Source organism: Mesoplodon densirostris, chromosome 11 (genome assembly GCF_025265405.1).
Source record: "Mesoplodon densirostris isolate mMesDen1 chromosome 11, mMesDen1 primary haplotype, whole genome shotgun sequence".
NCBI lineage: Eukaryota > Metazoa > Chordata > Mammalia > Artiodactyla > Ziphiidae > Mesoplodon > Mesoplodon densirostris.
Genome location: NC_082671.1, coordinates 50237382 through 50252923, shown reverse-complemented (window position 1 = coordinate 50252923; position 15542 = coordinate 50237382). Strand labels below are relative to the sequence as shown.

Below are 15542 nucleotides of genomic sequence, written 5' to 3'. Positions count from 1 at the left end.
GATATTGCCAAAAACGGCAGAGCACTGGCTCTGTTAATAACTCAACCTGTTTGTGGTGAATTCTGAAAACTGTCAACTAGAAAGTAAGCCTCTCCTCACTTAGTAATTTTTAGAACCATAAAGACCTGTTTACGTAAAGGTTAAATTTTTGTTTTGTTTTGTTTTTTTGTGGTACGCGGGCCTCTCACTGTTGTAGCCTCTCCTATTGCGGAGCACAGGCTCCGGACGTGCAGGCTCAGCGGCCATGGCTCACAGGCCTAGCCGCTCCACGGCCTGTGGGATCTTCCCGGACCGAGGCACGAACCCGTGTCCCCTGCATCGGCAGGTGGACTCTCAACCACTGTGCCACCAGGGAAGCCCCAATAGAGGTTAAATTTTTACCTGTCCACCCAGGAAAAAGATTGCCCACCCCACCCCCCAAAAAAATCTAGTAGGGGGAAGAAAACTTAAATATGGATCCCAATGCTTAAAATGATTGTTTTAAATTAATTAATTTATTTATTTATGGCTGCGTTAGGTCTTCATTGCTGCACTTGGGCTTTCTCTAGTTGTGGTGAGCGCGGGCTGCTCTTCGTTGGGGTGCGTGAGCTTTTCATTGAGGTGGCTTCTCTTGTTGCAGAGCACAGGCTCTATGTGCCTGGGCTTCAGTAGTTGTGGCACGAGGGCTCAGTAGTTGTGGCTCGCGGGCTCTAGAGCGCAGGCTCAGTAGTTGTGGCACGTGGGCTTAGTTGCTCTACGGCATGTGGGATCTTCCCGGACCAGGGCTCGAACCCGTGTCCTCTGCATTGGCAGGCGGATTCTTAACCACTGCACCACCAGGGAAGTCCTTAAAATGATTTTAAAATGCAAGAGGATGAATCTTCATCTCTAATTTTGTCTACCTCCACCACCTTAGTACCACTTAGTCCTTTACTATGTGTATGTATTCTGTATTATGTATCTCATTTAGCCTTCATGACAGTGTATCCACCTATGAATTATATATTATCTCCATTTTATAAGGGAGGAGATTTAGAGACATTAAGAAATTTGCTCAAGGACCCACAGCTAGAAAGCAAAACAAAACAAAAGCCAGAACCCAAACTGAAGTAATCAGGACTGCAAAGCCCTTAAACATAGTGTGTTTCCTCAAGGGCAATCTGCTTGAATATGAGGAGGTAGGGAGTTAAAGGAAGAAAAATAAAGGTACTTCGTTAATGAGTCATATGAAAACAGAATCTAAAAATAAAATGCCTATTATTTGAAAATTACCACACTGAACTATTCCCATCCAGGTTACTAGAGACTTCTTTTTCTTTTTTCTTTTTTTTTCACACACACACTGTATTTTATTTTTACAAGAGATAAATAAACTGACACCAAGCATTGTAAATGGATGACCACAACAAAAGCAACAATGATTGCAATTACCAAACACGAAGCACACTCACACTATGTCATAATATTGACATTCAGTCCAGTAATCCTCCACTGTAACAGCTCCTTTACTTTACAGTGAAAATTGATTTGTATATTTTTGCCTCTGAGTCATTGTGGGATTTTTTTTTCTAACAGAAAGTCACAAAAATTATAATCATCCTCATCAGTTCACTCAATCCCATGTAATTAATTTTTTTCATCTTAGCACTTTTATGAATTCATCAGTTTTCCATTAGAGTTCTGAAAATGCTTATTCATTCAATTCAGCAGTATAGTCAGTTTCCAGAAACCTGTACTTGTCAGAGTCTTTTCCATGAATTCCTTGAAGATGAAACCCTTTTATAGGAACATTTTTGCAAAAGCATCAGAGTACACCCAGAACTGTCTGTAAATTACTAGTGACTTCTATGTGGCTAACTCCAGTGGTCATTTTTGAGTTCTCCTCTTGCTTGGCCTATTCGTAGCATATAACACTGGTGATCACTCCTTGCTTGGTTTCCAGGACCTCACACTCTCAGGTTTCCTCCTAACTCATTGGCTGTTCCTTCTCAGTGTCCTTCATGGTGTCTGCTTCCTCTCCCAGAACTCAATCCTTGGTCCTCTTCTCTCTTATTTCTATAGTCATTCCCTTAGTGATCTCGCCCTATGTCATAACTTTAGGATGGCACTTAGAAGTATATCTCTACCCAGATCTCTCTCCCTTGAGATCCAGACTTTCGTATCCAGCTATGTCCTGGGCGTCTCCACCTCTACGTGGACATCAACATCTGGACTTAACGTGACCAAAGACAAACCACTCATGTTATCCCCCTCCAAGCCTACCCCATTCCCAACATTTTGCATCTGTTGATGGCAAAACCATCTCTTATTCATCCAGGCTAAAATCCTGAAGTAATCCTTGGCTTCTCTTTCCCTCACATGTGAGCCTTCAGGAAATCATTCTGGCCCTATCTTCAGAATGTAGCCAACTCTAACCACTCTTTGCCACTTCCTCTGCTACCACTCTGGTCTGAGTCTCCATCATCTCTCAAAAGGATTACTGCAGTGAGTTATCATCCTGCTTCTACCTGTGCCCTCCTATAATCTATTCTCAACACAACACCAGAGGGATATTTAAAAAAAAAAAAAAAGGTAGTCAGGTCATGTCCCTACAATGTTTTGAACCCTACATAGGCTCCCCGTGTCAGGGTTAAAACCACAGGACTTTGTAGTGGTTTACATGAAGCTACAAAATCTTGTTCCCATTGCCTCTCCAACCCTCATCTCCTACTATTCATCTCTTCCAGCCAAGCTGGCCTCCGTGCTCTTCCTTCCAGGAACACTCTTGCCTGGGGGCCTTCGGTGCAGCTGCTCCATGTTCTGGGACCACTCTTCTCCCAGGTGGTTGCTTTGGCTAGTCCCTCAGGACCTTCAAGTCTTTGTTCAAATCTCACTTATCGTTAAGGCTAACCTTGACCATCTTGTTTACATTGCAACCTCCTCCCACATTCTCCCCTCCCAACATTCTCATTCCACTTTACTTTGCTTGTTTTTCTATAGCACTTCTAACTAATTATATAGTTTACTTTTTTGTGTGTGTGTGGTATGCAGGCCTCTCACTGTTGTGGCCTCTCCCATTGCGGAGCACAGGCTCCGGACGCACAGGCTCAGCGGCCATGGCTCACGGGCCTAGTCACTCCGCGGCATGTGGGATCTTCCCGGACAGGGGCACGAACCTGTGTCCCCTGCATTGGCAGGCGGACTCTCAACCACTGCGCCACCAGGGAAGCCCCTAGTTTACTTATTATGTTCATTGTTTGTCTTTCTTCCCTATCCTCCTCTAGAACATTCACTCCATGAGGCAGAGATCTGTCAGTTTTGTTCACAAACTTTTTTCCAAGCACCTAGAAACTGTGCTAAATATATATTTGTGGAATGAATTAAAAAGTTTGAAAGCACTAATTAAGACTAAAATATCTAGCAACAGACTGATATGCTAGTTATTCCAGATTTCAGAATATCCTGCCACACAATAGGTGCTCAATGAGCATTTGATGAATGAAGGAACTATGTACTGTAATTTGAAAAGGAATCTCTGCACATATTTCCACAGCCTCCATTTTGTGTGTATGAGTCGGAGTGTATCTTGACTTCTGCCTATTGCAGTATCCAAAACCTATTTTGCCTTTTTCTACTTCAGGAAAAAGCCCTGTAACATATTCTACTATTCAGTCACTTTTGGTATCTTTCTTTCTTTTCTTTCTTTCTTTTTAATTGAAGTACAATGTACAATGTACAAAGTACAATGTTGTGTTTCAGGTGTACAGCAAAGTGATTCAGTTATACATACATATACATATAATTTTTTTTTTAGATTCTTTTCCCTTACGGGTTATTACAAAATACTGAGTACAATTCCCTGTGCTCTACAGTAGGTCCTTGTTGGTTATCTATTTTATATATAGTCGTGTCTATATATTAATCCCAGCCTCCTAATTTATCCCCCCACTACTTTCCCCTTTAGCAACCATAAATTTGTTTTCTTTGTCTGCATGAGTATTTCCATAAACTCTGTCACCCAGAGATGGCTGCGGAATTTAAGAGCTAGGATAACATGATGAAGCTGCAGAGAAAGAAAAACAAATGAAATAAAGGACGCTTCTGAGGAATAAACTGTTGCAGGGATGGTCAGAGTGAAACTGAGCAGCACCCTTTGGGGCCCTCCCAGCTTCAAAAGCCCGTGTCCCCCGTTTCTTATTTGTAGGAAAAAGAAACCCAGGCCTTTCCTGAGTTCCAAAGAGCAGGCCCAAGCAGTTATTGATTAGGACAATAGAGTCACAGGACACCTAGTTCCTCCTGAAGGGATAAAGATAACAGCCTGTGCATATCTTTGAGTTGTTGTACAGAAACTAAGACCCCCACCAAAGTGGAGGATGGTAGATACAAGCCAATCACAAGCACATAGACCCCAGACTGGTTGGAATCAGAAGGCTGAGATTCCAGAAACATCACCCTTTTACCTCACCACCTACCAATGAGAAGAAGGTCCAGGAGCTGATCAAGCAACCTACGACCCTCTTCCCTAACAGTCTTTAGTTATTTATTTATTTGGCCACACCAGGAAGCTTGTGGGACTTAGTTCCCTGACCAGGGATTGAACCCAGGCCTCGACAGTGAGAGCGTGGAGTCCTAACCACTGGACCACCAGGGAATTCCCTCCAACAGTCTGTAAATGCCCTTGCCTGGAAGCAATTGGGTAGTTCCAGTCTTTCGAGCACCAGCCATCTGTTCTTGCTTAGCCCTTGCAATAAATCTACCTGTGCTCCAAACTCCCATGTTCTGGTTTGTTTGGCCTCAGTGTGCCTGGGACACAGAAACTTGGGTTCCATAACAAGAGTGGTATATTTAGGATGAGGTAGTACAAGGTAGTGAGGGCCCAAGCGCAGCCCCACCACTCCAGCTGTGTGATCTTCAACTAGTTTAATTCCTCTAAGCCCTAGTTTCCTCATCTGTAAAATGGGGATAACTCACAGGGTTTGTCCAATGGATGAAATGTGATTAATATAGCCTGAAAAACAAACAACTCTGAATAGTATGCAATCGAAGAATAAAAGCTAATATAATGAACTGAAAAACAAAACAACAACAACAACAAACCTGCTTTTGCACCAAGTGGAAGGAGGTTGCTGTTAGGAACCACAAGGTTCATTTAAAAGAAGGTAAATAAATAAGTAAATAAATAAATAAGTAAATAAATAAGTAAATAAAAAGAAGTTAGGAAAATGAATAAAGAAAAGCAACAGGGCTTCCCTGGTGGCGCAGTGGTTGAGAGTCCGCCTGCCGATGCAGCGGACACGGGTTCGTGCCCCGGTCCGGGAAGATCCCACATGCCGCAGAGCGGCTGGGCCCGTGAGCCATGGCCGCTGAGCCTGTGCGTCCGGAGCCTGTGCTCCGCAACGGGAGAGGCCACAGCAGTGAGAGGCCCGCATACCTCAAAAAAAAAAAAAAAAAAGAAAAGAAACAAAAAAGGGTGAGAAGAGCTCGCTTCGGCAGCACATATACTAAAATTGGAACGATACAGAGAAGATTAGCATGGCCCCTGCGCAAGGATGACACGCAAATTCGTGAAGCGTTCCATATTTTTATAACAATGAAAAATTTTTTAAAAAATGGTGAGAAAAAGGGCTTCGGGCCGGTTCGTGGTAATTAGGACCTGGAATGGGGAGCCAGGCCTTCTCTCTTGGAAGTCCCTCAGCTGCGAGGGGAGCGGGCGCCAGGGCCCCGCGTCGGCCGGGCCCGGTGGGAGCTGTTTTGCCGGGCCGCCCCTCCAGGGTCCGGGGTCTGAGGCCCCGGGGGCGGGGCAGGCAGCGGGAGGAGCCACGCTCCTGGGGCTCCCGCCGGGGCTCCCTTTAACTCGGTGCCTTTTTTCGCGTAGGCGTTGCCCCTGACGCCTCCCGCACCCACTGAGAACTCTGCAGACGCTTCGCCCCCCTCCTCCTTCCAGTCACCGTGTCCACCCCCCTTCCCACCCCACCGGCCCATTCTCCGGCCCCAGGATGCCCCCTCCCCTTCCGGGTTCTTCTGGCTTGTTCCCTAGAGTTCGTTTCGAACTTTTGAACCCACCAATCAGCGCCATGCGCCCCTCCTCTCTCCGCGGGCCGGGTAAAATCGGGCATCCGGCCGGGGACCTTGGGCTCGGAGGCGGGGCCTCGGAGGCCAGGGCGGGTCCGGTGCCCGCCCTTCCGACACGTGGCCAGGGTCGGGGTATATAGGATCCCCCGGGGCCGCCTACCCTCTCACTACTTCTCCCCCGGACTCCTTGGTAGTCTGTAAGTGGGAGAGCTTCGTGGACGTCCCCTCGCCTCCTCCAGCCCCGCAGAACCCTACAAGTCTCAGTCATGGTGAGTGGGGTCCCCGGGCGGTGGCGTTGGGGGGAGAGTGCGGAGTCCGAAGGGGCGTCGGGACCCCAGTCCACTTGGGGCCACGTTCCGGACGCCTCCAGGCAAACTGGCTTCTGGGGCTTCCCTGGTGGCGCAGTGGTTGAGAGTCCGCCTGCCGATGCAGGGGACATGGGTTCGTGCCCCGGTCCGGGAGGATCCCACATGCCGCGGAGCGGCTGGGGCCGTGAGCCATGGCCGCTGAGCCTGCGTGTCCGGAGCCTGTGCTCCGCAACGGGAGAGGCCACAACAGTGAGAGGCCCGCGTACCGCAAAACAAAACAAAAAAAAAAACAGAACAAACTGGCTTCTGGTGGCCATGCGGAAAGCCGAGTTCACCCGGGAGACTCCTCTTCCGGCTCGAAGACGCGGCCTGGGCACTGCCCTCGGTGGAAGTGAAAGCCCATTTATTTGATCCTAGATGGAGAGCACCCGTCCCTCCAGGGCCCGCTACCGCCCCAGGAAGGCCAGGGAGCCTTCACACTGGCTCCCAAGGTTGTGAAACCTGAAAATCCCTCCCATTTCCCCAAATGATCTCACTTTCCCACTGCCTTACGCACGGGACCCTGGAGCATCTCGTGTGCTCCCGCACGCTAGGTGCAAACATTTCTAGGCGTCGCCTCTCCAGCGCACTATGACTCACTGCTGAGTCATCTGTGGCCAGACTCTGGCGAGAGCTTTCAATTGCACCATTCTCACCTGTTGTCGGGCTCTGGGGAGCGCTTCCGTTCGCACCCATCCTCACCTGTGGCCGGGCCGGGGTGGGGTCGGGGGAGCGCTTCCGTTTGCACCAATCCACCTGGAGGGATGTAGGCAGGCTCCTCCTTTGAAGGGAATTACTGTCACGTTGTTTAATCCTGCATTTCTCGTGTTAATTTAGTGGGGTGTTTATAGCTGAAGCTTTCTACTTACAGGTTTAAAAAAAAAACAAGTCCGTAAAGAGAGACTTTCTTATAAAGTCACAGAGTAAACTAGTACTGACAAAGTATTCTTAGTTTTAAAGAAACCTCAAATTACACACAACTTGAGTATTTTCTATATAGCTTCCAGAGGTATTGGAAACAAGTATCTGAGGAAATATCTGTTGGAAGTCTACCTAAAGTAGGCCGTGTGTATCAATTGTTTCAAAATAATACCTTTTTAAAAAGCAATGCAGTGAATAAATAGTTACCTCTTTAGGGACTACCACAGTTATCAAACGTCTGTATGACTGTAACAACTTGCTTGAGTGCTTTTTACCAGGCAAGACCAAAAAGATACTGGTAAAAACGTGTTTCAGAAAGTAGTGGGGTAAAACAACTATACCCCAATAAAAAAAAGAAGAAAAAAAAAAGGTAAGAAGTGGGACTGTTTAAAGGGCAGGAGAGCAGCAGTAGCAGCAGACCTATTAAGGCATACACTGGTTAGATCAATAGTTTTTTTGGTTTTTTTTTTTTTAAACAGTGGACAGGGGCTGCTTATCCAGTTAAGGCTATACTAAGTGACTCCATCATCGGTGTCTCACTTCATCTCCCGAGTGGCCAGGGGAGAGTGGAGGGCAAGCAGTGGCCACAGTCTAAACCATACCGTTGCAAAATGAAAGAAACTCAGAAGGCTTCAGTAGAAATGCTTCATTAAAATGACAGGATCATCTCAGATACTTTATCTCCTTGGGGCCTGGGGCTGTCATGGACAGATCTCTGGTTCTCTCCTGCTTTCTAGGGCTCTGGAATGTCCAAAGTCCAGTTAAAGGTAAACATGATGCAGTTTTAAATAGTCATGGGTTCATTAGAACAAACAACTCCCCTTTCTCCCACGGCCCTAGAGCTGGGCAAGTAGAGGCAGGTAATAGTGAACTTGCTGATGAGGTCAGCAGACCATGATTGTTTTATGGGGAGTGTAGGTGAGAAGGAGGGGACCATAAATCAAAGGGTGAGTGATTGGGGGTTTTATCTTGGGTTATGAAGCTAAGCCCTTTGAGATCGTAGGTGGTGTTGAATTTTCTTTAACGAGATTCCTATTAGCAGTTTTTAAAAACTTGAAACCCTCTTATTTGGAGAAAATGTAATGGGAGATATTTGGTGTTGATATTTGAAAGACCTCAGTCTCCAAAGCCGCTAATCTGATTTATGATGGAAATACAATAAAAATCCTTTTTTTTTTGTTTTTTCTCTTAAGTCTGTGGGTGTAGATTCTATGTTCACTGCCTTATTTTACTAAGCAGAAATGAGTTTGGTAACATACTAACATCGTTACATTTTTGAAATTATAGACTTTTCCCCCACGTTGCCAAAGATACATGTACGTTCTACTAGAAGACAGCTAATTTCTTAAACTATTAATAAAGTCTTGGTGACACTTGTAGCTTTTATTACCATGTGTCTCCGTCCCCCTCCCACCTTCCCCACCACTCTCCCCTCAAGATGCGTTGATAGTGAAGGAAAATGTTTTTCCTTGAGATTAAATTCTTCCACAGGGTTAAAAGGCTGCCTCTGACCACAGTTTTTAAAATACAGGTAACTGCTGCTTATCTGGTGTTTTCTCCATGAGTCATATGGCTGTAGTTTGCTGGTTTAAGCTGGTTTTAAAGGGAGAGTCAGAAGCTCTTCTCTTTAAAGAATAGGATTAAAGAGGGACGAGGAGCTCTAGTTACACAATCATACAGAGAATGAATCAGCTGGAAGAAGGAATTTTGCATGCCTTTAAGGAATCAGAGGCACATTTCCCAGGAGTTGGGGAAAATCTATTGCTAGAGCAGCTTGTGTCATTCTGAAGGTAGAAACCTGACCTTGAACATCTAATGTGGCTACAAAGCGAAGGTCTGGTCTCTGGTCTTGCCTAGTAGTTCATTAACGTATCTGTGGTTTTCCAAAGCATTTTCTCTGAGTTAGGCTGTTGCTTGTGAAATAGTCCCTGGGCAGGAGTGGCCTCCAGAAAGGTGCTGATCTCTTCTGAAGGTTAATAGTCATTTATGGTGAATCATTCCGAAATGTCCCATCTGATGTGTCATATTCTGACATTTCCTTTCTTCCTCTCACAGCGTGAGTGCATCTCCATCCACGTTGGCCAGGCTGGTGTCCAGATCGGCAATGCCTGCTGGGAGCTCTACTGCCTGGAACACGGCATCCAGCCTGATGGCCAGATGCCAAGTGACAAGACTATTGGGGGAGGAGATGACTCCTTCAACACCTTCTTCAGTGAGACAGGTGCTGGCAAACATGTGCCCAGGGCAGTGTTTGTAGACCTGGAACCCACAGTCATTGGTGAGTTGACCTCAGTAACCCCAATGAGATCCCGGGGGTCTGGGACAGGAGGTGTGTCCTGGGGGCTCCATTGATGCCCTGGGGTCGAGCAGACTTGTGCAGGTTGTTAGTGATGGGTGGCTGCTTCATTTTCCTTTTCCAGATGAAGTTCGCACTGGCATCTACCGCCAGCTCTTCCACCCTGAGCAGCTCATCACAGGCAAGGAAGATGCTGCCAATAACTATGCCCGAGGTCACTACACCATTGGCAAGGAGGTCATTGACCTCGTCTTGGACCGAATTCGGAAACTGGTAAACACAGTACTTTATTTAAAGTGGATGAGAGTTTTCTCTTACAGTTTTGAGAGACCAAACTGCAAGAATCATTCTTTGCACACTAAAATGAGCTTTATACTGCCCACTAAATAACTGGACTTCTAAACCAGATGGTCCTGAGTTATGGGACAACTATTTGGGGTGGGGATAGTGTTCTTTTGCCTCTTTCTGTGTCTTACAAGGCAGATTTGGGCAATTGCTCATTTAGTGAGGGCAGTTTACCTGAAGTCGAGTGAGTACCAGGACACCTTAACCGTTTTACTGACATTTAAGACCATTAAACATCCTTGTTCATATTAATCAGGCAGCTTCCCAGCTTCAGGCTGAGACATCCCTTTTTAGGTCACCTTAGTCACAGTGAGTAGGTGGCTGACTGACATGTAACTAATTGATCAAACTCATAAAAATTGGACTGCTGACATGTTATTACAGAAAGTTCATAGTGAAAGAAGCCAGTGTAACACTGACTAGAAATAGCTGACACTGGAAACTTCCAACAGCACTGAAAGTGGAGTCAAGGGAGCTCCCTTGTTACAGAAGCAAGTATAAGTCATTGGAACTTTGAAAGTATTAAGATATAATCACAAAAAAGCAGTACCCTCGTTTTTCTACTAGAGCTCAGGGCAGTGTGGACTGGCCCTGTGGCAGAAAAATCTAAGGCAACTATTCACATCGGTAAAGTTGGTAAGTGTTCTGTTCGGATCATTTTAATTAAGAGTCTGGCAGTCAGATGACTCTGCTCCTTAGGCATGTGGGCAGCTTGTAAGTAATTAAAAATCAAGAATGTAGGCCTGGGTGGAATAGCTTGTCGGGAAAATCACATTATGCTAAGCCCAGCAACAACTGGTCTGTTTTAAAAAGAATGGCCTTACATCATTCATTGCTTCATACTTTTTCAGATGTTTATCATAGTCTTCCCAGCAGAACTGGGCTAATGGTTCCTATGTTTGCAAATCAAGCTTCAGCTACAAGTACTGACTTGGAAATCAGGACCTGCCTTTAGGGACAGGTAAACCTAGTAAAAGCCATTGAGGGTTCTGGAGTGAAGTTCATTAACTACCAAAACAATTGCATTTGTCCTTGGTGTTATTACTGTGTCCACATGAGGCTTAATGGGTGAAATTGGTAGACTAGGGCCTGCCCTGGCATTGATCTCATTCAGAGTATGGACCCACAGGAGAAGTGAACTAGGGGCTTGGTAGAGAATGTCCACAATCTCTGAGCACCTTGAGAAGTGAAGACTGTCAACAATACTTTGTTTGAAATGACAAAATCATCCTTTCATACAATAGCCAGAATAGCTCAGTTAAGTGGCGGAAAGCCCCAGTGACACAAGGACATGGAATTGTGACAGTGAATCAATCGCCTTTCCCAGAATGAATAGACTTTCTGATCACTAGTGTTCGCTGTGCCGAGCACTGTTCCAGATACTCATTTAATTCTCAGCAACCTGAAGTAGGTTACTATTCTCCTCATTTAATAAACGAGAAAACTAAGATTGAGAAATGAATTTGGTCAAAGTCACACGGCACGGAATGGGTAGAGCCAGATCCAGACCTGGCCTCCCTCCAGCACCGGGGCACTGGGGCTTGGCTCTTCTGTTGTGTTCCAGCTCAGAAAGCAGCTTCCAGAGTCTGTAAGACGCCCACTGTATGGGGCCCGTGGTCCCAGGCCTGCTGTTGGTAGCTCTCCAACTGATAAGAGGTTGCCTTTGTTCTGCGGTCACAGCAAGGGCACCAGAGGTTGCCCTCCCAGTCACCAAAACGAGCCCTGCATCCATTCCAGACCTCATGATTCCTCTGCCTGCAGAAGTGAAAACAGTTCATTTAAAATAGCCTTTTAACAGATCCCCTCCCTCCAGGTCCCAAGAGTTGGTTGTGAAAAGTTTCTCTGAATCACTTAGCACTTAGAAACTCTTTAGGACTGCTTTCTTAGCAGATATTGTTCAGAAGATTTTTTTAAAGATCTCCCTCAATGTGATTATGGATTCAGAGAAGTCATTGCACCTTTCACCAAGGCTAAAATTAAAACTCCTTTCTTTTGCAGGCTGACCAGTGCACAGGTCTTCAGGGCTTCTTGGTTTTCCACAGCTTTGGTGGGGGAACTGGTTCTGGGTTCACCTCCCTGCTGATGGAACGTCTCTCTGTCGATTATGGCAAGAAGTCCAAGCTAGAGTTCTCCATTTACCCAGCCCCTCAGGTTTCCACAGCTGTAGTTGAGCCCTACAACTCCATCCTCACCACCCACACCACCCTGGAGCACTCTGATTGTGCCTTCATGGTAGACAACGAGGCCGTCTATGACATCTGTCGTAGAAACCTCGATATTGAGCGCCCATCATACACTAATCTTAACCGCCTTATGAGCCAGATTGTGTCCTCCATCACCGCTTCCCTGCGGTTTGATGGAGCCCTGAATGTTGATCTGACAGAATTCCAGACCAACCTGGTGCCCTATCCCCGCATCCACTTCCCTCTGGCCACATATGCCCCTGTCATCTCTGCTGAGAAAGCCTACCATGAACAGCTTTCTGTAGCAGAGATCACCAACGCTTGCTTTGAGCCAGCCAACCAGATGGTGAAATGCGACCCTCGCCATGGTAAATACATGGCTTGCTGCCTGTTGTACCGTGGCGACGTGGTTCCCAAAGATGTCAATGCTGCCATTGCCACCATCAAGACCAAGCGCAGCATCCAGTTTGTGGACTGGTGCCCCACTGGCTTCAAAGTTGGCATTAATTACCAGCCTCCCACTGCGGTACCTGGTGGGGACCTGGCCAAAGTACAGCGAGCTGTGTGCATGCTGAGCAACACCACAGCCATCGCTGAGGCCTGGGCTCGCCTGGACCACAAGTTTGACCTGATGTATGCCAAGCGTGCCTTTGTTCACTGGTACGTGGGTGAGGGCATGGAGGAAGGAGAGTTTTCTGAGGCCCGTGAGGACATGGCTGCCCTTGAGAAGGATTATGAGGAGGTTGGAGCTGATAGTGTTGAGGGAGAAGAGGAGGGTGAAGAATATTAACCTGTCTGCTGTAATTTTACACTCTTGTCTCGGGACTGTCTTATTTGTGTTCTGTGGAGCTGCCCATTGTGGCCCTATCTTGTCAATAAAAGTGATATTTCTGTTTTCAGTGTCAAGCTGTATCATAGTAAATATTTGCTCTGGTTATTCAAGGCCAGTTTGGGATGGAGGAGGCTGGCAGTTTCCATCTTATCATTTGCTCAGTGTTTCACGTGGCTTCTGTGTACTGTGCCAAGGGGTGTGTCTATTTCACTTAGACCTGAATTGATGACTGGTTATAAAATCATTTTGTGAGGCAACAGGCTCACATTGGGCCGTTGTTTTTCAAACTTCAATGTGGATGTGAATCTCCTGCAGATCTGAATCTGTAGGTCTGAGGTGAGGCTTCAGATACTGCCTTTTTTCTTTTTTTTTTTTTTAAAGCTCCCAGGTGTTCTTGGTCAGCTGAGACCATATGTGGAGTAGCAAGGGGTTAGGTAAGATAGCTAATAAATGGTGGAGCCAAAATTTGAGTCACCAGCCAGGCTGCCGGAACTATTACCATCATTATTCATAAAATATTGGAGTCATATGGGAAGGGCTTGGAATTGTGCTGATTTATCCCATACTTAGCCAAAACCTACAATGGCAGATAAGATTGTGCTTTAAGAAGTTACTGCTTGGGGGCCTCCCTGGTGGCGCAGTGGTTAAGAGTCCGCCTGCCGATGCAGGGGATACGGGTTCGTGCCCCGGTCTGGGAGGATCCCATATGCCGCGGAGCGGCTGGGCCCGTGAGCCATGGCCGCTGGGCCTGCGCGTCCGGAGCCTGTGCTCCGCAACGGGAGAGGCCACAACAGTGAGAGTCCCGCATACCGAAAAAAAAAAAAAAAAAAAAGAAGTTACTGCTTGGGGACTTCCCTGGTGGTCCAGTGGCTAAGACTCCGTGCTCCCAATGCAGGAGGCATGGGTTCAGTCCCTGGTCAGGGAACTAGATCCCACATGCCACAACTAAGAGTTCGATTGCCACAATTTAAGATCCCATGGGTTCAGTCCCTGGTCAGGGAACTAGATCCCACATGCCACAACTAAGAGTTCGATTGCCACAATTTAAGATCCCAAGTGCTGCAATGAAGACCTGGCACAGCTAAATAAATAAGTAGAAGTTAACTGCTTGGAGAAAGTGGAGCAGGCCGAGACACAAAATTACAATAGTCTCAGGTTGTTATGGTGTTGGTCCTTGACCCAGTGTATGTCATTGGGAATATTTGAAGTAGGGGAATAATAAGGAAAACTGAAGGAATGTGTGTGTAAGCAAGATTGGAGAGGTGAGCTCCCTAATTCGGACCCTCTTCCGAGAACCTGTTGGAAGCAGTGTGGTTCTTGAGTGGGGGCAGGAGGCAACTATGAGAAGATGAGGGCGGGGGAAGAATGCACATGAATGTGTGGGTGGCTGGAGAGCTTGGTGATTGGTGCTCAGGGACCAGTGGTGTGGCCTATAAGGTTGAACCAAGCGATGAAAAATGACAAGGATGATCAGAGGGCCAGGTCATGCCGAAGGGAGGAGCCAGCTTTGGTGCTTAGGTGCTGGCCTGAGAGGCGGGGCCAAACAAGTGGCAGGAGCTGGGGGTGGGTGCAGACCTGTTCACCTGAGCTTATTCTGATGATGCTCCTTTACCATCTTTTCCTCCTGGTGTTTTCACCCCTTACCCATTGCTCACCTCTGCCCCCTTAGTCTTTAAGGAGAGCATTTTATTTTTTAAGATATTTATTTATTTATTTGGTTGCACTAGGTCTTAGTTGGGGCAGGTGGGCTCCTTAGCTGTGGCATGCGAACTCTTAGTTGTGGTACGCATGTGGGATCTAGTTCCCTGACCAGGGGTCGAACCCAGGCCCCCCTGCATTGGGAGCGTGGGGTCCTATCCACTGTGCCAAGGAGAGCATTTTAAAAATGAACATTCTGGGGCTTCCCTGGTGGCGCAGTGGTTAAGAATCCACCTGCCAATGCAGCGGACACGGGTTCGATCCCTGGTCCAGAAAGATCCCACATGCTGTGGAGCAACTAAGCCCGTGTGCCACAACTACTGGGCCTGTGCTCTAGAGCCCATGCTCCGCAACAAGAGAAGCCACTGGAATGAGAAGCCCGCGCTCTCCACAACTAGGGAAAGCCTGCGCATAGCAATGAAGACCCAACGCAGCCAAAAATAAACAAACAAATAAATAAATAAAATGCACATTCTGGGAATTCCCTGGCAGTCCAGTGGTTAGGACTTGGCACTTTCACTGTCAAGGGCCAGGGTTCAATCCCTGGTTGGGGAATGAAGATCCAGCAAGCCATGCAGCATACCAAAAAAAAAAAAAAACAACCACATTCTGTCTTGGAGCATAGCACAGCTTCCAGCCTGCGCTGTTTCAGCTTTGTGCTTGGAAGGGTCTTGCAGCATTCGTCATGAGAGCAACCGTGGTCTTACAGCCTTCAGGGCGAGGCCCAGCCCAGCCCCATCCTTGAGTACAAAGTCAGTATTGCTACTCAAAATGATGGGCCACATTCCTTCTGCAGCCTGAGCATGGGAGTTCTGGGGTGAAAATGAACCTTGGAGTGGCTGGTCACCCCAGCTGTACTCAGAGACCTTCCCAACCTGGGGTATCTGCTG

At 46.9% G+C, this 15542-nt stretch overlaps 1 protein-coding gene and 1 non-coding gene across 2 annotated transcripts; both read left to right on the top strand.

Annotated features, from left to right (window-relative positions):
• Positions 1-5435: 5435 nt before the first annotated feature.
• LOC132499670 (U6 spliceosomal RNA) lies at positions 5436-5542 on the top strand. Its single transcript, XR_009533900.1, has one exon. It is a non-coding gene; the product is annotated as a U6 spliceosomal RNA (small nuclear RNA).
• A 646-nt stretch (positions 5543-6188) lies between these two features.
• Positions 6189-13028, top strand: TUBA1C (tubulin alpha 1c). The gene is made up of 4 exons (XM_060113616.1): positions 6189-6299; positions 9354-9576; positions 9719-9867; positions 11938-13028. The coding sequence occupies exons 1-4, from the start codon at positions 6297-6299 to the stop codon at positions 12910-12912; spliced, it is 1350 nt and encodes a 449-aa protein (XP_059969599.1). The 5' UTR covers positions 6189-6296; the 3' UTR covers positions 12913-13028.
• The last annotated feature ends 2514 nt before the right edge of the window (positions 13029-15542 follow it).